Here is a 24,087-nt window from a genome sequence, read left to right as displayed (position 1 = left end):
TTTTTATAGGTTGTGTTTTTAAAGAGGAAGACTTTTTTAAAACAGAGCATGCTTGGAAATGCTGTTCATTTATCTTTGTCTAAAATGCTGAGTGGCAAGAGCAGCCCAAGAGGTTTGCCTTCTCCTGTGGGGACAGGACAGCAGTCCCTCTCTGGACTGCTTGACCCAGACTGATTTCATTCCCCCTGCAGGGAGGGGCACCCCAAGCCCTGGGTTCGAACCCACCCCAGCAGATGCAAGGGCAGTTTGGGGCAGACCCTGGTGTCAGCTTTGTTCCCATCTGTGGGAGACAGCAAATGCAGCAAAATGACTTCACTGGGAGCGTTTTGTGAAGCTGCCAATGAACTACTTAGGAAATTTTGGAAGACTGTGAGAGTTTAAAACCTCCAGCAAGACAAACTCCAGCTCATCTGTACAGCTTGGGTAATGCATCTATTGCCTGTGGTGCTTGTATAAAGTCAAGAATTACAAGGTGATGGGGTTTGCCTGCTCCAGGCAAATGTGGGTTTGTTAAACCCACATGACCTCCTGTCCCAAAAAAAAAAAAAAAAAAAAAAAACACCTTTAAGCAAAAGGCTGGATTTTAACCCACGCAGGTTTAGGAGAGCAGATTGCTTTTCCATGGGCTGAGTTAGCAGGAGTCTGTCACCAGCTGGTGGCAATGATCAGGCACTCTGTGATAGGCTAGGGAAGAGGAAGCCTTGCTTTAATGACAGCTGTGGTTTGGTGAGGTATTTTGTGAGCTGAAATCTAGTCGATGAAAACCAAGAAGGGAAAAAAAAAACATTGCTGGAAAGGTAAGATATTGCTGAGTGGTAGTCAGAAATACTGTTTTATAGATAAACTGCTCTTTCTTGGGGCATGTTTTAAGCAAAGCCATTTTTATTTGGTATTGTAAGTTACCCAAAACTTAAAACAATTAGCACGTAGCTTAGTATGTATCTTATGTTGTGCTAATGAAGATTTTTAATATTTTAAAATATTTCAATATGATGAATTCTAGATGGTATGGTTATCCTTGGTTTTTTTTTTTTTTTTTCTGGGCGGGGGGAGGGCAGTAAATAACTTCTATTTCTGGCAGGTGAAATGCAAAATTGTGCCCGAATCAGGGTGGTAATTTTGGTATAAAAAGGTTTCTGAGGCAATAAAATACTAAGTATGTACATATGACATTAAAGGACCAATATCACCAGTGAGTGACAGGCAGGACTAAAATGACAAAAATGAGCGTGGCCTCTCTTTCTTTGAAGATGACCTAGAGCCAGTCTTGAGCATCAAGAGCCCTCAATCCACCAGAACACATGCAGGCATTAAAGCATGTAAACGAAACTGCTGTAGTATAATTGAGAACCCATTTCAGGACTGGGTTTCACTTTCAGGGAAATTGGGACATGTGGAGTTGTAGCACAAGTGCACGGGAGCTGAAAATGCAGAGCAGCTCCAGCTGTTCTGAATAAACCCTGAATGGCCCTTGCTGAAATGATTATGCCTTAAAATACAATCAAATACATCTGATGAAGGAGAAAACACAGGAATTGGTTACTTGCCCTGATTTTCTTTGTTTCAACATGTAGTTTTTAAGCAAAGTCTAATTTCCTCAGGTACTATTAAACAATTAATTAACTTAATTATCTAGAGAGTATGGATGCCTATTTAGATGGCATATTAATTGAAGCCAGTTCTTTTCTTTGATGCTGAAGATGATCACAATCTCCTGAGTAAGGCATTAGACCACTAGAACAAGCCTTGCACAGCAAATATGAGCAAAAATATGCAAATACAACTTAAAATGAAAAGAAACTTGCAAATGCTGCTTTATTTAATTCTTACAATAGGGAGGCACTTTTACATTAAAAAAGAAGTGCAGAGGTTTCATTATTGACTACAAAACCCTAAAATATTATTCCATGAAAACAAAGAGAAATAGTGTCTGTGTGACAAAGTGATTGTTTTTTCCTTTCATTTCTATACAATTCATTACATTTAAACAAACAAAACCTAAAAATATCTCTAGAAAAGAACAGCAAAAAAACCTTTTTTTTTTTTTTTTCTGTTCCTGCAGGCCAAAAGCACTTAGAACATTGATGACACTTCGCTTTGTGTTCCTCATCTCTTATTTTCTGTGCTTGTATGAGGCAGTGTGACCCAGGGGCTTTCCAAGATTAATGGGTGCCACAGAGATATCATAAATAAAGTGATCACGTGTTTATTTGATGTCAACAGTCTCAATTCAGCTCTGCCTTGCATGCAAAACCTGCTTGTTTCAGTCAAGTTATTCTCCAACCACGACCTGTGTGTGTGCTGGTGTGGTGGAAAAGCAGGGAAGGGTGACTGCAGGAAAGGATTTCCCCTCCATGGAGTCAGAATTCCAAGCTTATTTTCCATGCCATCCTAGAAAAGTGACCTTGTATTAAAGGCAATGAGCCCCTGGTTGTCAGCTTCTTGCTGGGCTGTACTGGGTGAAAGCTGGGAGCAAATCCTGCATTGCACCACCCAAGTGGGAAGTGAAGTTACCAGTAAATTCAGCCAAAGCAATAATAACACTGAGAGACAGGCTCAGATTCTGCACTAACCCTTGCATTTAACACTGGAAGAAACCTCCCTGATGTCACTCAGAATATCCCTGGAGAAAGGCAGTCCACCAAATGAATATTGTCACAATCCATCCTTCTGGACATCCACTTCAGTGTCTCAAGTGAAGACGGCAGAGCTGGGGTCAGCAATGCTGGCAGATAAATGTCTCTGTGCTTGATGGATGAGAGGATATATTTATACCTCACAGCAATTGTCTTGCTATTTATTTGGTTTGGGGTTAACAAAACCACCAGGTGAGCTGCACAGGGAGGCTTCTGGTGGTGTGAAAATGAGCTTGGAAGTGGAAAGAACACTCAAAGGATGTTAAAGAAATATTGGAAATGCTCGAAATCGGCACACCTGAGGAAAGCAATACTTTTCTAATTACCTGTTGGTTTATTAAAGTTGGCTGAGCAGAATATGGCTTTACATTCTGAGGTTACTGGCAAAATTCAAGCTTTCAGTGGCAGCAGGGCTCACAAATAAATCTGTTCTGGAGCTCTCTGAAGGCAAGGTTACCCTAAATAAAGGGAATATGATGGATCATCAGACTGTGCTTAGGTTGAGCAGTGCTAGATTTGATGGAAGAAGTATTTGCTGCAATTCCTTGGTTTTACTCAGCAAATTCCAGTTTGATGTCCTGTGATGCAGAGCTCCTTCCTTCAGGCCATTTCCTCTGTTTTTCAGAATTGCCTGGGGTGTATTTAGCCCACTTTGAAAGTAAATGACCTGACCTGATCCAGAACTCTTTTCAAACTCTACAGCTGAGTTCTAAAGACAGACAAATTAAAGCTGGTCCAAATATATAACCAAAACTGTTTTCAAAAACTGAGCTACTTAAAGAAACACTTCCATTTTGAAGTTGCTTTACCACCATGGATACAACCTGTAAACATATTCACAGAGAGTTTGGGCTGTAGATTCCAAGGTATCTTTTCCTTTACCAAAAGCACTTATTACAAAACCTGTACAGATTTTTCTTTGCATGTTATGCTTGAAAAAGTTTAGTAAGTCTGGTTTCGTTTAGATTGTAATACATTAAAATTATTTGCAACTTGTAATTTTGCGCTGATATAAGAAATAGAAGATGTAAAATTCTTTCTAAACAGAAATTCCTAAACTTTCTCTCCAAGCTAAATATGTCAAAGGACATAGCATGAACATGAAAGATAAATCTAGCTTTAAGATTTCCCACTGATATATAAAATAATGTTTTACAAAATTTTGATCTTGATTGTCTCTTTCCAGCTGAACAGAGAGGGTTTTTTTTCCTTCCATTCTATCTTAAAAGGGAGAAAACCATGCTGCTGCTTATTTCTCTGGCACATCTTGCATGAAATAATGCAAGCTCCATTATGGCATGAGACTAATTATGCAAATTACATCCGAAAGAAAAAAAGTTAAATTAAGATCTGAACAGTTACTGCACGATCCGTGGGCACGAGTGAGATCTGATGTCGTTGTGTTTGGAAATGGCTTCATCCAGATCCAGCTGTCTGCTGTTGACCTTCACCTCCATGCAGCCATTATAAAAAGCAGTCACTGGTGTAGCACCCAGAGGAACATCTGCACAGAAACACATTCAGTTCATTAGGCCAAGGCATGCAAATTCCTATGGATTCTTCAGATCAGTCAGAACATGGGGAATACTCCACTCCCCATCCATTATTTAGTCATGGGAGAAAAGGAGCAATTTGGCAGGAAACACTTGAGTTCTTCTTCCCTTTTTTTAAAATCAAGATCATGTCAGCAAAACTGAGAAAGGCCAGTAAAATGTTAAATATGCATTAGAAGGCTGTTCCCATCCAGAAACTGAACTCCAGGAATGTTTTCCATAGTAGCTTTTCCTGTATTAACAACAAGAGTTTGTTTCCTGGAGCCTACTGTTCTTGTCCTGAGCTACAAACAGCTGTTTCTGGACTTAAGAGGTCACACAAAAAACTGTCTTGCTTTTGCCAGGAAACTACTCTAGATTCAAATCTGCAGCTTCTCGCTTGGGGCACCCCTGGGAACTTCACACATTTTCCTGCTTGCTCACTGCTGCTTCCAAGTGAATTCTCTGTGAAAGACTCACTTTATCTGCTGCTCGTTTAGGTATTGTTTGTCTTGGGGCAGCAGCAGATCATGGATATGCTTCCAGGAAACAATATGTTAAGCACAAAATCAAGCAGGCATTGCTCTCGAGTCTTAGGGTACAACTGGCTTCTTACAAGGTAGACCTAAGGGATGCAAGAACCTTCAGGAATTAGAATGAGGGTGATGAGGAGCTGATCTCAAAAGCACCCTCTCTTTTTTCAGGTGTCAATCAGCCTATCCCTCCTTAGGAGATAGCATTTTTGATTCCTAAGATAACCAAATCTGTTTTCTCATTATTTTATTTTGCTGTAAGCTGAGGTATTGCACAGAGTCCCGTATAATTGTTCCCTACTGTTTTTTTCTCCCAGTGAAGAAAACACTGCTGTCACAGAACCATGGAAGTTTCATTTAACCTGCACTGGTTTTGCTGAAATAACAGGGGAATACTCCCACCACTGTTACCAGTTTGTAGAAAGGGGGATCAAAAATGGGGACTTATGGTCTTCATGAAATGCATGGGGTTTTTGAATACAGAGGCTTGTGTTTGGGGGGGTTTTGTTTGTTTGTTTTATTGTGTTAATTTGCATGCTTAAGATAGCTTTTAAAACTTAAAAACAGATGACAGAAAACTGAGATTGAGGAGCAGCAAGTAACTAATACCTGCTACTTATCTCTTTGGGATGCCTGAATAATGCAAAGCTCTTTATTCTCAATATGTTGATTTCTCTGTGGCTGGCAATGTACTAAAAGAGAATCATTGAAGCATCACAAAGATAAAGAGGCCCAAGAAATGACTGGAATCTTAGTTACTGTGGCTCTGTTAAACTGCTGACTCACCTCTACTAAGTAAATACTGACTCATTCTTTGTTAATTCAAGACATGTCAGTCGAATTTGTAGCATTTTCTTAGGAATTGTGATTCATTCTCCAAAAAATAATAACAGGACACAGACAAGCTCTCAAAGTAGCAACACTGTAACCATGGCACCTTACCTCTAGCAATTTTCAAGTTTTAATTCAGGTTTTCACTGCTTCTCACCTGGGGCAATGCTATTTTTCCTCTTGATTCAGCCTGAAGTCAAACTATTTACACAGAAGTATGTGCACACTTCCTGGACAAAATAATCCTTGTCATAAGGATAATGTTGATGTTATGTCTCAATAATGTTAACTTGAAGCTTGCTTTGAACAAAATATTTGCTGTTTCAACACGTGCTTTGTCTCATAAAGATTGCCAGTCATCTCTTGCTCAGAGTTTCATTGCTGAAACCATATTCCTGACTTCCCCTTCTGCACTTCTGATACTTGGATTGTTTATAAATACCTGTTTTCCTTACATTTTTTGATGCAGTTTCTCCATTGTGCCAGGTGGTGGCATTTCAGAAACATGCAATGCTCACCCAACTCAAAAATCAAGACATTTTCCAAATTCAAACCTCTAGAGAGCCATGTCCAAATAATGCTACAGTTAAAAAGCTGGCTGCCTCCAAAGCTGAAATGACTGGTGGAAACAAGAGGCACTTGAGGGGAAAAAATCCTTTTTTTTTTTTTTTTTTTGAATAATTGTAGGCTTTTCCTAGCATGGGTAAGGCTGAATACAATCAGGCTTGTAGAAATAATGAAATTAATGAAAAGAAACAGGCCTCACCTGGCAGGCCACCCAGGTAGGTGACAACATTTGCCATCATTGCTTGATGCAGAGTTGAGAGTTGCTCAGAGTTGCTTCTGTCTGTGTGTGAATCAACAGCCAGTTCAAGCTCCTGTTTGGTCACTAGAAGTCCAACCTGCACTTTTCTGGGGGTGCATAACTTCTTTGATTCCAGCTGTGCAACAGTGATGTTCCCAATGGTCACAGTGATTTTCTAGATGGAAGAATGGTAGATCACCAAAGATGTCACATGCAACTTTAATAGATCATTGTACTCCGTTCTGGTGCACTTTTTATTTGCAAGTAGAAGAAAATATTAAATACTGGTACCTTCAGCTGGAAAAGCTGATGTGTAACCATCACTTGTAATGATGAATGCCATTCTTAACTTTATGAGTGAGAATGTTTTACAGGGAACAACTTTGGCTACAGTTCTGAGGTGAAATCCTGTTTCACCTCCAGTTTTAAAGGTACCCAAGTGTTCACTACAGGTTATTTTGGGAAAAAGCCTGGAGTAGCCATGGAGTATAATTATGCTCTAGATTGGGATGGCTGATGTAGAGGGATGTAACTGGAAACTTAAGGACTTAACAAAATCTGTTAATAATTTGGAACTAACATGATGCCCTTACTGCATACACTGCTGTCATAGTTTCCTGTCTGCTCTGTGCATTTGGAAGGAAAGGTTAAAGAAAACATGATGAAATGGATCTGAGCTCAGACTACACAATGTAATCTCCCTGGCATGAGTAATTAGTGCTTAGTCACTGCTGCAGCAATCATTAATAGACAGATATTTTCTGCACATTCTTATCTGATCTAATTTTCAAAATATTGAGGCTACCAGCTCTACTGCAAATGTGTGAGTAACTTTTTTTTAGTTTGATTTTTCACCTGGCAGCTGCTAGGAGAATTGTAAGATCACCTGTGAGTCAGAGGAGTTAGAGCCCACTATGGACAATGCAAGAGGCACTGTTTCATTAGAAACCAAGGCAAACATAACACCAGTGTCTGTGGATGGCCGAATAGTCAGAGTCACATTTATTAGCCAATCTTCAGCACTGTCAAGATTATCTGTTTTAAAGAGAATAATTGAAATTAGTAAATCCACCTGCTGATGAAAAATTAATATGGTGTTAAAAATTAGTATTTAAATCTCCTCCCTACTGTGGAAAAATTAGTGCTAATTTTTGAACTTATAGAAAGAACTGTAATTCTAAAGAAACCCAAGCAAATAAAAAAAACAAAAAAAAACCCACTAACTTTTAATCCTGGATCTTCAATAGTGGCCAACCTTTGCAAATAAACTTCTGAATGTAAAACACTCCAGAAACTGAACAGATGACACTACTGTGATCAGAATCTTCATTCAAGCAGATTCCTATCGGAAGTTAAGGGAATCACTGGTGGATGCAGAAGTGCATAGCTTAGTTTGCGTGCCTTTTTTAATTTTCTTTCTTTTACAATTTCACCAGTTCCATCACCAGTCCAACAAAAAACACAGGGATAGAAAAATACTTACTATAGTTTATCTGGAATGCTGCCATTCCAGTGCCAGGGTAGAAGGATCCTCTCTCCACTTCTACTAAACAGTGTTTGCTTTCTTTTTCTTGAATAACTTCATTTACTCCTGAATGTCCCTGGTTCATCAAGTTCCAGGCTCGGATACAACCATCCAGACGAGGGTTAATCTACAGCAGAATGACAGCATTGGGGGTTTGAGTCCAAAGTTGGTTTTAAAATGTTAATAGTGAGGCATTATTTTCCATATCAGCTTATTTTTATGTAGGCAATACCAGTCTTATCAATGCTATAGGTTACAGCAGTGATGCTGGGAGAAAACCCAAGTGGCAGGCATTTGGTACCTTAGACTTCAAGAGGTATTTATGGTTTAGCATTTCCCACTTGGCTGCCAGGGATCTGGACAAAATAATATTGCTTCCACTTTGAAAGCTCATGTTGTGACCTAGACAAAAGGACAGCAGATTTTCTGTAGCTGAAAGAAAGTGATCACTAGCAATGCTCCTTGTTCAAAGTTTTATCCTTTATACCAAAGTAAAAAGAAATTTCTGGAATTGTTTTCTATTGGATAAAGGGATGTTATAGTATTGTTCCATGTTTTTTTTTCTCTGCTTTACTCTTGAGTAAAGTTGATTTTTTTAATTTATTAAAAAAAAAAAATCTAAACTCTTGCAACAACTTGACTGTAGCCATTCTTGAGGGTAGGAGATTGAAAGAATCAGGGCCTTGTCCAGCCTGGGCTGTTGTAAAATCTTGTAAAAAAAGAAAGCTCACTGTGCTGCCTTAACAGTGAATACTGCACTTATTTAGAGCTTAGCAAAAGCCAGGACCAGGACATGAATCACCCTGAAATGCACTCTCAGCTGCAGCAGTGGTGGTGATTTAAGGAATCTTAAAGCCATATTAGGAAACAGGCTACAGAATCCTCAAAGATTAAACCAGAAGTGCTGCGTTTTTACAAGTGAAGCCTTACTGAAGGCTGACTGAAAAGCTTCACACATGTTTATTTTCAAAACAGTGGTTTAATAACCACATTTTCATTTTCTAAATGGGTTCCATGCCAGGCTTGCTTCTTCTGTGACTCCCAGGAGCACAAAACTGAACAGAGCATGATCAATCAATATTAGTCTTATTATTATTTAATTACCTGTTTAACAAGAGCCCACTCTTGTTTACCACCCGCTCTGCGAGGTAATCCTGCAATGTACACCTTGGTTTCCAAGAAACCCTGGGATTGCTTAAACAGAGTTCCTGGGCTGTTAATACTCATCACAGCCTCTTTAGCTATTTTTACACTGATGCTGTGTTCTAATTCTTCAACTGATACCTGGAAAAAAATGCAAATAATTACATATACACACATACAAAAATGTAGAATATATTAAATACTCATTACATAAGCCCTATGAAACATGACTAATGTTTCTTTAAATGTCTACCTTGTAAAAGAGTTTTAGTTTAAATTGTATTTAAACTCGATGCAGGACAGCTGCCCATATCTAGGGGACATTAACAGGATTAAAAAATTGATGTGCTCTGTGTAAGTGAGAAAGGCTTTTCATCTCAGGTATGAAGGCTTGAAAAGCAAGATGAATTTTTGGTCTAGCAGATGTAAAACGTGCTCTAAACATAAACTATCCAATAACTGTGCACTTGACCATGCAATCACAGTTTTGAATATCCTGCCACTTTCCTTTTCATGTTTAAAATTAATAATTGCTATGTTGATAGCTAGAGGTAATTATCTTTTCCTTGATTGTTAAAAGGTAGCAGGATTTCCTGATGCAAGGCATTCCTGTGCATTTCTTGGTTGGTTTTTAAATCTGGTGTTTGAGTGCATCATTTAAAGCCTTTTAGTAGTTTAGTCTAGCTCAGTTTCTCCCTACTTTATTTATCAGCATCTTCTCATAGTGAGTAAAAGAAAGGGAATAGGAGAAGAAAATCCAACTTACTATATGCCACAGTCCATCATTAATGGCCTTGCCTCCACTGGTGACTTTTGTTCCAAACTCATTCTTGAATTGAACCTCAATCTTTCCATCCCTAAGAGCAAGCAAGATCCATGCTGAGTTGTCCAGAGATTCTGCATACAGGATCAACCCCTCTGTGTCATATGTCCGGAAATCAAACTCTGCTGTAAATCTGAGTTGTGAAGAAAGAATCTTAATAAGAACACAGGAAAAGTGAAATATTGTACAGCCTAGGATAACTCATTAGCAGGCCAGTGAAAGGTTCATAGATAATAACTTTTGGTGTCTCTGTATCTGAGCAGTTGTGATTTTTTGTATGGTTAGTCAAAAGCAGAATGGAACATAAGCCTTGTTCACTCAAATCCAGTGGGAAGTTTTCAGGTTAACACCCTGACCTGGGATTTGAAAGAACCTTGGTGCAGTTCCCAAATTCACTCAAACTTTACTTGTTAAGGATATCCCAGTCCCCTGAGTAAGAAGAGAGATCTAATATTACTATTGCATTTTGTAGTGATGCAATGCAGACAAAATAGAAGATCTATAATGTGCTTTAGTTAAGCTGGGTTGCCAAATGTTGTTCTGAAAGAATTATAACCTAGAAATTCATTCTGCCTTTTGTATGTCATTCCCTCATCTGAGGATTTGTTGGCTGGATCTAGGTTGAGTGTGTGTACGTAGCAAAATTGGGATTTACTGTGCAGTAGAAGAGAGGAGGGTAGAAGTAGAGTAAAAAACAGTCTTTGGGACTAGACAAAACAGAGTAAGGTGAAAGGAGAAAGCAAAGCATTTAGAAGCTGGGGTTTGCCAAGGCAGCAGTAACTCAGAGCTGGGTCGCTGTCCCTCGCAGTGCTGCTCTGCGTCCCCTAGATGGGGCTGTCCCTCGCCAGACGCACCCAAAACCGCTCTGTGTTTACACCAGGCTTCAACCATTTATCATCTCCGAAAGCTCTTCCAGGACAGCATTAGTGCCCGGTCAACCTGGAACAGCGGCAGAGGGCAGAGTTCTCAGTATTTACGTCCATCTGCACGGTTCTGAGGCTCTGGAGATCACCAGCTCCACAGCTGCTGCTGCTGTTACCTTCCAGTGGTTTGGTCACTAAGTCAGGGAACGCTGCAATTTCGGCTGCTGCAGCAAAGAGGTCCAAGAGCAATAAAGGGATCAGTGCCAGGGGCAATCGCTCTGATAGCTGTAAAGAAAATCATCCAGCCGGTGCCCTAGACAAGGTACTGTGCTCTGTGGGTGTCCTTGGGGCACTGTGTGTGAAAGGATGCCCAGGGAGGGACATGGGGGCAATGGCCTGATTTTGTTGCTCAGTAGGATGAGCAGAGCATGTCCCAGCAGCAACATCCAAGCTAATGCCGTTCCCATGTATAACTGGAAGCTATACTGTAACTATTTTCATAAAACTTCTGAATTTTATGTTGATAATTCGAAATGCTTTCCTGTTTATTCATTTGTTCATCATGTAAAGGTATCTTATCCAAGGGGGAGATGGTGGTAAAATTTAGCAATGCAATGCCTTCTTCCTAAAAGAAGAATTTCTTCCCTCAGAAAATTAAGGGAAACAAATGTCTGTCATTCCAATGCATACTTTTATCAATAGCAAATGCTTACCTTGTGACATTTGGCAGTTTGAACTTTAAGTAGAGAACAGGAGTTCCTATAAATTGCTCTGCCAGGTAAAGCAGTTGATAATTCTTTTCAAGATTCAGTCGGATACACTCAGTAACAGACTGAAAATGGTAGAGAAAAAAAGCTGTTAATACATTGTGATAGCTTATGAAGCAACTCCTGTTGTTGCCTGCTAGCCTTTTCTACTTTTAAAGTAATGGATTACCTCTGGGTTTTTTTGGTTTTTTAAAACTTGAATACCTGTGTACAAATGAAATGGTGTGTTTTTGCTTTTGCTTGAAACATCCATTATTTAAACTGCTGGAGGATAATCCAGGTTGACATACAGTTCTGGTGGATTGAAACTAATGTTTAAATATTTAGTTTTTGAATTAAGAATTCCAATCTTCCATCAGGCACTTTTCTTTCACCAGGGATATATGACACCCACCTTCTAGGGAACTACCAAGTTCCATTATTAAAGTTCTGCAGAATCTAAACCTGCTCAGGTGTTAGAAGGGAACAGATCAGAGCTGTGCCTTGGGAAGACTGTGTTAAAGAGAAATTAAAGAATCACAGTGCTTATGGACAAGTAGAAGCCTCAAAGTCTCTTTGATCAAATTTGAATCCCTCAAAATATTCTGTGCCTGTCTTCTACTTTGACTTTGCTATTCCTGATGCAGTAGTTCCATTAAATGTACAGGTGCTCTTCTTGAATTTTATGGCTACTTCATTTTATGGCTGCTAGTGTCACTAGTCTTTAGATTGACTATATTTTCAGATGACTGAACTTTTTTTCCCCCAATTAAAAGCATGAAACTAACTTCCAGACAGAGAATTAATCACTCTTGAACAACAGTACTGAAAGTAAGAGCATCTTCCTGCTTCATTACATCTCACCATTTCAAGGATGAGCAAAATAAAATAGAATGACTGCCAAGTGCTGTTCATTAAATTTCAGAAAGTACAAACAAGACCTAAAATACAGATCCTGGAACTTGTGTCAGATCTTGGTCCTGCAGTTTAAGCCAAATTTTGTTATACTCTGTTAGAAGTGTTTTATTGTTGTTAGAAGTGTTTTATTGTTGGCAGCTATCTGAGCTTGCTTCACATGACATCTCAGACTGCCTGAACTTTTCAAAGTATACAGATAACCACATACACAAAAATCCTTTGACTTCAGTCCTTGAATTCAAGTTCTCTGGAGTTTCAAACTTTCTGCTCCTAAGAAGTGTAAATTTTCAAACTGATCAAGAGCAGCCCATTTTGGCTGCAAGATGTTCTCCAATTGGCAAGTATTACTGAGTGCTTTTCCTTAAGCTATGGCAGATGAGAACTGTGGAAAACAATCCAGGTTTTTTTTTTTCAATTCAAACAGAGTAATTCTGAAACAGTGAGCGAAAACTTTTGCACAGCCTAAGGAAAACTTGGGAACATATGGACAAAAGGAACATTCTGTTTCTGAGTGGGATGAACAGGAATTATTTGTTTCATAGGAGAAAGCTGAGGCTTATTTTGGAAGCAGCAGGGAATAAAGATGCCTGGCTAAAGCAAGCTGCTTTTGACAGGACTCCTGTAAATGAGCATGCATGAACTGAATGGCATCCAAATCCCTGCTGCTTTGTGAGCCAAACCATAGATCAGAATCCCCAGCATTTTCTCAGGAATTTTTAATCAGTTCTCAAATAGCTTCCCATTTTCCTTAATCTAAGCTAACCTCTCCTCAAGAAATACCAAACTTTGTGATTTTCCACATGGAATTTTACATAGCACAGTTTTACCTCACAATTCTTCATGTCCTTAGAGAGCTTGAACCCTTTCTTGCCATCACAATAGCATCTGTAACTTCCTGGTGAGTTCACACAGAGCTGAGCACAAATATTTTCAGCACATTCATCAATATCTAGGGGACATTAAAGCAGACAGAAGATTTTTTTTTTTCATGGCACAGACTGAAAACTAACACAAATTAATGGAATAATGGATAAGAGATGTTCTCTGGAATAACATTAATCCAAAAGGTGATTTAGTAATCTGATAGAGGCCTGGAGTGCAGAGCTGGAGACAATTTGATCTGATTTCTGAGGCACAAGGTGGCTGAATAGTGAGAGACCTCATAAATTGCTACCACAGATGGCACAAATCCCATTCTGGGTCAGATCTCTTCCTTTCCTTGTAAGACATGATGAGAGCTTAGGTTATTAAAAGTATATAGGGCAAATATGTGAAGAAAGAATGTGCTTTATTAATATACACCCCAAATAATCTCAGGTCAAAATACCTTTTAAAATAACATACAATAATCTCATAATGCCTAAGGTTCAGACAGCATCTACTTGTGGAGAAGAATAGTCTGATTTGAGCTGTGATTTAAGCTACATCAATAAAATAATCATTTTTTATTCAGTAGGTTGTGCAAATAAGTAATTTAGAAATGAAAAGCTGTTTAAATGGCCAATGTAAATTTTACATTTCTAATATAGAAACAAAATCTCTCCTTGACAAGAGACTCCAATGAGGGTGATTTGGGCTTCAGATTAAAGCAACTGCAACATTTATTCTGAAACAAATAGCCCTTCTAGTGGGAAGAAAAAAGTTTGTACCAATGCATGTATTTAAATCTGGGGGTTTTTAGGACTAAAAAAATTATTTTTTGCTGTTGTTTGGAGGAAGAGAGGTAAGGAAAAAAATAACAAACCCTGTTCTGATTTTCAGTCTAATAGTATCTGTCATCATAGAGATAGCTGTGCATAAATGTATGTAAATTCAATTTCCCTAATAAGCATAATTGTGTTTAGCCACCTAGAAGCAATACGACAATGAAAAGCTCATGTCATTTAGCATTTCTGTAAGGCTCCATTCCTGTCAGGCTGCACAATCCTGTCCTTAGACAGGATTTGGTGACTCATTTAATGTGGTTACAACAAGGTCTAAAAGCTTAGCAGCATAATCCTCCTGCTAGGAAGGTAAGACTTTCCCCATTGGAACGTCATCATCTTGCAACCTCCTGAATCCATGTCCCAGTAGAAACACAACACTTACATGGGTTGCATCAAATTGAATTTATCTGAAGGAAACCTTAGGAGGAGTAAAAATTAATTACTGTGAAGCTTTTCTCACTTTGGTGCATGCAGGAACAGAAAATTGTCAGTAGTGTTTTAAAATCCCATAGTAACTGGACACCTGGATATGTAAACACTGCCACGGTGCAGAGCTTTGTCACAAAAGACCTGCAGGAAAAGCCATGGAGCAAAAGATTCATGGCCACCAGGAAGCTGCTTTTGTGTCCTTTTGAGCAGTAATACAAGGCAGCTTTTAAAATAAAAACCAGTCACCGATAGATTTTCCTTAAACTGACAGTGTAGAAGATTCCTCTTCATTGTAGAACTCTAAGAGCTTTCATATCTGTTTACAGATTAATTAATTTAATTTAAATTTATTTTCTGATGTGCAGTAAATAGAAACTTTAACAAACACAGAGCAATAGAACATATTCTAAGACAAATTTGCAAACACTTTCAACACTGGATAAGTTATGGTCTTTGTATGAGTGGCTTCTTGCTGCTTCACTGGTAACTATCAATACTTTTCAACTTTGCTATAATTAATTGTTACAGAACTTTGGAAATTTTTAGATCCAGATTGTAATTTCAGGAAAGATTCTTTTGAAGCAGCTACTTTTTTTCACAGTTCTTTCTCTGGATATTTAGGAATAGTTTTATTTGACATTTGAGGTCTTTATAAAAAAAAACATTTAAAAAAAATCTTTAGAGAACTGCCATGCTGTCATGTAATACAGCCTGACAACAATTAATTTAATAAAGAATATGAAGATTCAGAAATGCACCAGTAGATGAGGAGCTGAGTTTGGTATAGCAGTGGAATAAAAAAAGAAAAGGGAAGGGGGAAAATGAAAGACATGAAAAAGGGGGAGCTGGGGACAAAGACCCACCTTCACAGTTCTTGGAAGTTGAATTATATGTGTAACCTTCTGGACATTGACACTCATATCTACCCTCAGTGTTTTTACAGATGGCTGTTCCACAAATGTTTGGATGTAGCACACATTCATTTATATCTAGAAACACAAAACAAGTTATTAAAAAACAATTCCCACTCTTGCATACCATTTTTCTTCCCAACCTTATCCAACACTGTGTAAACTGAGTGAGGCTGGCAAAATGTCTTGGTAGCTCTACCATGCTATCACAGTAGACTAGAGCTACAGCCAGAAAGATTTCCAGAGGGATGTAAAAGACACTTCTGCATGCCCCCAGTGAAAAAATTCTCTGCCTGCCTCTCTTTCCCATCCCTTCATGTCTTCTGTGGGTAACAGGGAAAGGGATGCATGTCTAGGAAGGCAGAGAAACAGGCTACAGATTTCCCATAAACTAAACCAAACTGCCTAGTAAAATTCCATCTTAGAAAAGACACCCAGAAAGACAAGAGATAATCCAATCAGAGGTTCTTCCATGCTACAATCAATTCATGTCAGTTTTCTTTTAATTGGCTATGCTGAGAGGTAGTCAAGTCCCTGACTGTCTCTCTCTATCCCTCAAACCATTTTGGTGTCTATCTTCTGTCTCGTCTCCAATTTGTCAATGTCATTTTCACAATGCAGATGTGACAATGGGATTCAGGGTATAGTATCAATCTTACTAAGTGTCTTTGAGACAGAAAAATGTCACATCCCTGGTCATACTTCACTGCCACTCATGAATGTAGGGATCATTCTAGTTTTCTCTGTGCTTTTGTAGCAGTTGTGGAAATGGTGCTGCATAGGAGATTCTGCCACTGGCTTGCTTGGAGACCTGAACTGTGGTAAGTCAAAGCTGCCCTGAATTCAGACTACTTTTCTACAGTTCATAAGTGTATTCCAAATTCCTGGTTGTTTAACCTTGTAGTTGCATGTAATAAAATACTTGAATGCAGTTTATCAAATGATTAAAGTAACACTCAAGGCACTAAGGTATATTAGTTTTTGTATATATATATATATATACACACTAGCTTTATCTTTGATTATGTTTTTACCAAGAATTACGGAAGTTCTAACCAATTTATCTGCTTCCCCCTTTTCATAAACCCACAGTCTTCTGTCATTCTGGCATGTCTTTGGACAAAAAAAACAAAATTATCTGATATCATCCAAAACTGTTGTTCCATTAAAATGGAATGAAGTTCTAGTTTTTTTTTCTAAAAATGCAGTAAGAACTGCTAATTATGTCAATACACAATCTTTATTTGGAATGGAATTAAGCATTAGGTCCTGGCCAACAGCAGACACAAGCATGTACAGAAAAAATATGCTGGGTGGATCAAAGAAAAAAAATCTTTCTCTCCATCAGGAGATTTTTCGGATTCATTAATAGTTTTTTCTCCAATGAACTTCAAACTGCAGAAAGAGCAGCATGGCTAATTAGGAGTGATTTAGCCTAAGTGTTTACCAGAGAGAATTTCCATGGTAACAATATCAGCTATTTGTATCACTTTAGATTCTTGTTTCAGGGTGCTTAAAGGATATGTGAAACTGGTGAGAAACCAAAATAAACTTTATGGAGCTCCAGTAATGAAGCAGAATCTCATCTACAACCGTTCCCTCTTTCTTGCCTTGCTTCTTGATCTGGTTCATTATGTGGCTGCCCAAATGCCTGCAGTGTGTAAGGAATGAGCAGCCAAATTAAACCAGAGCTGGATCTTTCAGAGACAATGCAAGAGCATTTATGGAACTACTGGATCAAGCCCTTCCCTCTCTCTGGTCAGCAGGCACTGTGGTGGCATGGAACGAGGTTGCCCTGAAGTCTCCCTACCTCCACAATCCCTTTTGTTGGAATGCATGAAGTAACCATCTTCACACAGGCAACGGAAGCTCCCAGGGAAATTGGAACAGCGTTGGCTGCAACCTCCATTGAGGTCTTCACATTCATTTATATCTATGAAGAGAAGGGAATCAAACCCTCTGCTGAGAGGAAGGCATCAATTGACCAGCTGCAAATACTATTCAACAGCAGAAATGTAATTGTGCTTCTGAGAACCAACATGCCACGAAATTGAGGGCTGTACCTTCCTCACAGTTCTCTCCTCTCCATCCTGCTTTACAGACACAGGTATACTTGGCTTGTCCATCTATGCAATCCTTATATCCATCTTTATGGCATGGCAGGGGGCTGCACTGGTTTGAAATTTCTGTGGGATGGAAAACATGGAAAATCCTTGTTATTTGGGGTTATTTCTCCTCAAAAATCACTTTTGTATTTCTTCTTCTCTTCCTACAGGTCATGAAATAGGAAAAATCTTGATGTATAACATGAAGCACCCCCAGAAGAATCTTGCTACTCATTCTGTCAACAAGAATTTTTAAGTGACTGAGAACATACAAAGCCACCAGTACTTTTTCTTTGTCAGGCAGAAAACAACTAGAAGACAAATTACTTGCTAAGATAATCCCTGCAAGATGTGACCAGACTTGATATTTAAAATATGTATTTCAGTTTTTAAAGAACAGTGCTCTGCCCCCTATCATATTATCACAAATTTCACTAGAAAGATCAAAGTTTCAAGAACTCAAGATTAGAGAGTTTGAGTTTCTCTGTTCCAGAGTAGTCAGACAGAAACTGGTAATTTATTGCACTATTACAAACTGATCTGGAAAACATGTTCAGCCATGACTGTGTGCAGTGTAATTATTAAGGATTTTTTTGCCTTCCATTGCTTTCAATGATAAAAACAGGGTCAGGTGTTTAAGTATTCTTATTCAAAATAACTGGAAGTTTCTTTGATATAACCAGGCTGTAGGAGGTTTAGAGAGATGTTTCAACTGTGGCAGTAGGAAATATGGTAAAAATGGCTTGCTATGAATTTAGTAGAAAGAACACAATTCATACTGGACCTGTGAATGTATAGGCATAAAAATCAAAAATGTGAGAAACATCCCAAGTTTCACGCTTTGTGACCTTTTGTTTGGAATCAATGACTGTGTTCTAGATAATATTTTGATGATTTTGTTTCGTTTTGTTTTTGAAATTTTGAAATTTTCAGCTGATAATATAGCTATGGGGCAAAGAGTGGGTAGGAATGACAATTAACAAGAGACTCTCCTACTCTACTTGACAGAACATGACTTGCTAGAGGCAAAGGGTTTGGCATAACTGTTAAAGATGTGGTAGAGTACAAAGGACACACTGGAGAATATTGCTGGGTTGGTGTAGGACACTTCTGTTTGCAGAACTCTGTCTTCCATGTTGCAGTCAATTGTGTTCCTTTAACTTTATGAAGTTAAAAGCAGTCACTTAAACTGCTTTCTTGGGAAATGCTCTCTCACCTCACATTTTTTGGTCAATTTCTGGTTTTGATTATTGAGTTTGCCTAAGTTAAACCGGTTTTTGTCTCTTTTTGTGTCCCTGTGAACTGCTTTTTAGCCACTGTGTGTTCCAACATCAGCACTTACCCTTGACACAAGCCCTCAGGTCAGCTGGAGAGTCTGGAGTGACTGCAGCCACCCTGAACACCCCTGCTCGATGGGAGGCAAGGCAGCCTGCAAATGCAAAGCCACACAATCAGCTCAAGGTCCAAACAACGCATTTACACTGAAATTACACCACTTGCTGCATGGCATCTTCAAAGAGCCTGTTCTCACAGCCTCAATTGCAAAACTGGTCTGGGCATGTCAGGGACAGCTGATGACAGCCCAACCTCCAAAGTGCCTCTGTGAGGATCTCAGCACACACGACATTCCCTGCACTATAATCAGCATGGAAATCATCCCAGTGCTAGGGGCAGAAAAACTAAACCAGTATTACCCAAATGAGAGCATCACTGAATCATACACTACAGCACTACAGTTGTTTAGGTTTTTTTTTTTTCTGTACTTACCTAAATATTTGGGATAAAAATATTCCTGCAGAAAGAAAAGAAAAATAAAGGCTAAGAAAAATTTCAGGTAGGTAAAATGACAGCAAAATACATCACTGAATATATTCTGAAGTATATTGGTATTATAACTACAAAAGAAGTAACTTTGAGTCACAGAATATAGGCCTGGTTTTCTATATGAATGTAGTTTGGGCTAAAGCAGATTATTTAATACACACAAGACTCAGTGGAGAGATTAAAATACTGCACTGAAATATTGCAAAATGAAGGCAATGCAAATGAATTGGGTGTCAAATGGGAGGATCTTGCCCAGTGTTGTGTTTGGGAGCTGTGCTTTCCATGTGCTTCTGTCCTTCCCTCTGTAAAGAACTACTATCTATGTCATAGATACTCATAAAATACTTACAGTTTCAGGATTATTTTCAAAGATTTCCCTGGCTTCTTCCCTATTGCATAATTCTTCAATGCATTCCCTTTCTAGATTTCCCTTCTTTCTTTCTTCCATGAAAGAGTTTGCTCGACGTTTCCTCAGCAGGAACTGAGAGGCATACTGCTGGGATAAAACTTGGGAGAAACAAAGCAACTCTGTTAGTATTTATCTCTTTTTGCAACAGCTGGAAAATGCTGTGAACACTGAGCAAATATGAGAATTTAACACAAAATTGTGAATTAAACGCTTAGGAGCTGATGTTTGCTATTGTTTTCAAAAACACGAGCAAGAAATTCTAGGATTCTGTATGTGGGAGCTGTTTCTCATCAAAAAAATCCTTACTCTGTGCTATTTATCCCTAACAGCATCCATGCCAGAAGCATAATTTACAAGTCATATTCAGCACAAGATTTTTTTTTTTTTTTTTAAGATTATGGTTATTACAAAATGAGATATGTAAGCAACAAGTAGATAAAAAAGCTGATTGTATTACTGGTTTCAGTGATCTGCAAGTAAATATTCTGACCCTATTAAATTTATGTGAGAGCAAAATTATGTCTTACAAAGTCAGGCTACCTGTTATATGTAATTTACATAAATATCCTTTTATTTTTCAGAACAGTGAAGAACAAGACAAAGGTGAGAATGCTTTCTAGGGAATATCACAGCGGACAATCTATAAATACACCCACATTTTACAAGGTAAAAAATGTTACAGATCCAGCATGAGTCATTAGTTAATTTTCATGTATCTGGTTATTGTCATTTTAGTGACTTTTAACAAGTGGGGAACACTGAGAAATGACACTAAAAATGAAAGATGTCTGCTTCAATGTTCTTTGCAGAGCACAGAACACTCCAGGAACAGCATCTAAATGAGACTGCCTGGTTTAATTTTTGGCTATAGCTTGTGATCAAGAGAAAAACGGATGAGCACAGCTGGAAGAAGTCCAGCTGATTGGGTTAAAGAGCGAAGATGACAGATGTTAACTGGAGAGCACCGAACTTCTACACCTGCCCTCCTCTCCTCAGCCTCTGCACAACTTAACCTGTCAGAGCTGCCCAGCTGTGTGAGGGTTGTGACACCCACAGTGCACATCAGGTGTGGTGGCCATACATATTCATCCCAGCTCCACAGAAAAGAGCCATGCAAGCTCACAAAGTCCATCCAGTACTGCCTGTGACAATTCCTCAAAGCCAGAGCACCTCCACGAGCCACACCAGCAGCCAAGTGCCAGAGAAGAGCTCCCAGTTTCTCTGCACTAACAGGAAAGAAAAAAATTAAGGAAGCTGACTAGAAAGAGCAGCTAATGAGGCCCAGAGCTTGACAGGAGACAGATTTAACATTTAACTAAAACCACACCATCCTAAACACATTAAAGGTCTCTACTAAGTGACAGGGAACATTCTGAAGTGCTGCAACGTTGGGTAATGAATGACCTGAAGAAACCTTTGTGTTACAGCCTCCTGAGTGAATCTGACATGGGCTGAGCCTGTAACTACAAACTAATCTATTTGCTTTCATTCTGGTAAAACTAATCATCCTGGTGAGGCTGCAAATAAGATTTCCTGAGCATAAGGTGGAGGTGCAGCTCACCTCCAAGGTTTCCCAGCACACCTCTGTCTCAGAGAGCAACAAGCTTAGAAATTAAAGTTCAATTAATTAAAAATAAATGCTTTATTTCTCACTAATAAGAAAGATGCAGAAAGACCATATGTCCTGAGGCAAAAGGAGCGACAACAGAAATAGGAAAATTGTGTATTATAGCTGCTGGGTTTATTTCCATGGGAGATTTCTACCCCCACAAAGATGTTGACCTTTAGGTACATCATTGTCATTTTCACCCGGTTTTACAGCAAATAAAAGACAAGAAATTTTCAGTTGTGTACAAACAGATGTAACACTTTCTAGTTCATGTTTTCATTACAGTGGGGCAATGGGAACAAGTCTTTTCCCCTACATCAGAGCAGTTTATCCTTTTCCCAAGCTGATTTCCAATAACTTCTGACATTAAATAAAACACGTAGCTCAGAGCAAATTCCATTTTTTTTAGGGCAAATATTTCAATCCCCATGCACAGAGTTAGCAGTGTATTTATTCATCTGTGTTTTAATTACAAAGATTATGTTAGGACCTTTATTAAAAACAAAAAATCCTGACTGCTGCTGCTAGTCTGATTACAGGAAACTCCAGCCCATTTCTGACCCTGCCAAATCAAGTTAACCCTTAATGCACTCGGGCTGCTTCACGTGGTGATCACTGAAGCCTTCTGCAATTCCAGAGCCTAACAATTTCCAGAGGTGGTGTACAGCCACTGTGCAGTGAATGCTTATCAAACATCTAAAAGTGATGCTATTAAAAAAGAAAAAAAAAATTTCAGTGGTTTCTTACAGCTGTTCTGTTGTGCAGATGCAACCATAAACCTGCTTAAAGTGGGCCACTTAAACATAACTTAGAGCTGCTTACCTAAGACCCCAGCCAAGGAAAGCAGCTGAAAAAAAGCTGAATAAAAAGTGACACCACGGTAGGAAGTGGCACAATCATGTTTGCACAGCTCTGTAACTCCGGTGACAAGAGTATCCTCAAAAGCTCCTCAGTGACATTATGCAGCCAACAAAATAAAGCTGGCCACTAATATTTACCTGCACCTTCTCCAAAATGCGTCCCTTGCCTGATATTTGACCAAATCCACCTGCACTGAGGCTTGCAGGGGCAACTTTATGATTATTGAACTGTATGAGCTGCATTATTAAGCTGTTTTCTCTTCTTCCCCCCTCTCCTCCCCTGCCATTCCAGAAATCCCTGGCACTGTTCAGAGCCAGGCATGAGAAACTGGACAATATGGACCACAGAAATTCTGGATGAGCAGGAGACCTGATTTCCTGCTGTTAAGAAAAATGACAAGGTATGCAGTGGAGAAGATAAATGGAACCAAAAACGTGACGAAAACAGGAGAGAAGATCATTATGAAATATTTATTAGAAGGTTTATTTTTAGGACCTGTTAAAAACGTTACAAAATGAACTTTCATCTTTCGATACTGCTCCCTTCCCAAGTCAGATACCCAAGTACCTTGCAGAATAGTAAACATTCAGTTTCTGTTCAGCCAGTTTAATCATTAGTAAAACAGGTCAGAAACAGGCTTACTTTGAGCTGCAATTATGCTTGTTTCAGCTACACCTTCTTCTTCCACTATTAAGCTAAAACGCTTTAGTGTCGAAGACGGAATACTTTTTCTTTTTGATCTGTACGTGAGAGCAAGTAGCTCTTGCCTCGGCTGAGAGGTCTGAACTTACAAACAGGGTCTGCGCCGCTTGCCCGGACTGCACAATAAAGCCACTTCTCCGAGCACACCATCACCTCCCGAGGGCTGTTCTTGCAAGGGAACCAAGCTCCCTGTGCAGACACTTCCCCGTGGGCGGCTGAGCCGCGCTGCGGCCGCGATCAGCCGCGGGGCGCCGCACTGCCCCGAGCCCCGGCTGGGCCGGCCCGCAGGAACCGCCGCCGAGCCCGCCGGGAAGAACCGAGGGGCTGCGAGCACCGAGCGCGGCGCCCGCGATGCCCCGCACGGCCCCGGCACCGCTCCGGCCGCCCCTCGCCCCAAGACACGGCCCCGCGCGTCCCCCCGCCTCGCCTCGCCTCACTCACAGGTCGCCGCCTCGGCCAGGGCGATGGCCAGCGCCAGCAGCGGGAGGCACCGCGGGCCCCGCGGCCTCATCGCTGCCGGGGGCGGCCGCAACCGGGCGCCGGGACTGCGCGGCTGCTGCTCTGCGGGGCCGGGCGAGGCTGTGGGGGCGGGAGGGAGGGGCAGCGGCGCGGCGGGGGAGGCTGGGCCGAGTCCGGGCAGCGCTGCCCTGCGGGAGCGTCACCAGGGCGCCGGGGACAGCGCCGCGGGGGCGCGGGCGGGTCGCGCCCGGCCCGCCCCGCGGAGGCGGTGGCCGCGCACGGCGGGCTCGGCGGGCATCCCCGGCGGGAGCGGAGGGTGCAGAGCGGGCAGGGCCCCGCGGCGGCGGGGGCAGGACGGGGCGGGCGGGCATTGCCCACAGCCCCCCGTGGCCGCGGGGTCGCGCCCCGGCGTTCACTGCCGGACGGCGCCGGGGGTGGGTGCCGGCGGCGCGGATCCTCGCCGCTGATTGGCTGATCCTCCGCCGGCGCCGGGCGAGCCGCCCCTTCCTATTGGTCGGCCGCGGCCCCGCCTCTTGCCGGCTGCGTGCGCGCCACTAAGTGTGTCCCGTGCTGGCCGCCGTCGGCCGTCTCCCGGGGTGACGGGCTCGGTGCGGCGTCCCCGCGGCCGCGGAGCTCCCGGCGCGGCCGAGGCGCGGCCCCGCCTGAGGAGCGCCTCACCGGGAGCGGCCGAGCGCAGCCCGGAGCTGACGCCGGTCC

At 40.7% G+C, this 24,087-nt stretch overlaps 1 protein-coding gene across 2 annotated transcripts; it reads right to left on the bottom strand.

Moving 5' to 3' along the window:
- Positions 1–1,784: 1,784 nt before the first annotated feature.
- Positions 1,785–23,547, bottom strand: PROS1 (protein S). Of its 2 annotated transcripts, none has more exons than XM_053935830.1 (15): positions 23,001–23,547; positions 19,680–19,837; positions 19,274–19,298; positions 18,849–18,935; positions 17,465–17,587; positions 17,212–17,334; positions 15,354–15,479; positions 13,183–13,304; positions 11,405–11,523; positions 9,772–9,961; positions 8,967–9,146; positions 7,821–7,989; positions 7,224–7,372; positions 6,299–6,512; positions 1,785–4,140 (listed from the first exon to the last, which is right to left on the bottom strand). In XM_053935830.1, the coding sequence occupies exons 1-15, from the start codon at positions 23,059–23,061 to the stop codon at positions 3,995–3,997; spliced, it is 1,992 nt and encodes a 663-aa protein (XP_053791805.1). In that variant the 5' UTR covers positions 23,062–23,547; the 3' UTR covers positions 1,785–3,994. The 2 variants fall into 2 exon arrangements, with proteins under 2 accessions (XP_053791805.1, XP_053791804.1); XM_053935829.1 differs by having other exon boundaries at positions 23,353–23,546.
- Between the last annotated feature and the right edge of the window lie 540 nt (positions 23,548–24,087).

This window comes from Vidua chalybeata, chromosome 2 (assembly GCF_026979565.1).
Source record: "Vidua chalybeata isolate OUT-0048 chromosome 2, bVidCha1 merged haplotype, whole genome shotgun sequence".
NCBI classification, from domain to species: Eukaryota; Metazoa; Chordata; class Aves; order Passeriformes; family Viduidae; genus Vidua; species Vidua chalybeata.
The sequence above is the reverse complement of the archived record's forward strand: the minus strand, read 5'-3'. Positions and strand labels throughout refer to the sequence as shown.

What these genes read in the sequence shown, in the direction of transcription:
- PROS1 (XM_053935829.1), bottom strand. Translation starts at nt 23,422, where the DNA reads ATGAGGCCGCGGGGCCCGCGGTGCCTCCCGCTGCTGGCGCTGGCCATC. An exon ending in CCTGGCCGAGGCGGCGACCT is followed by an intron (nt 19,838 to 23,352) that starts GTGAGTGAGGCG and finishes GTTTCTCCCAAG; the next exon opens with TTTTATCCCAGCAGTATGCC. An exon ending in CAACAAAAGGGATTGTGGAG is followed by an intron (nt 15,480 to 17,211) that starts GTAGGGAGACTT and finishes TTGTGTTTCTAG; the next exon opens with ATATAAATGAATGTGTGCTA.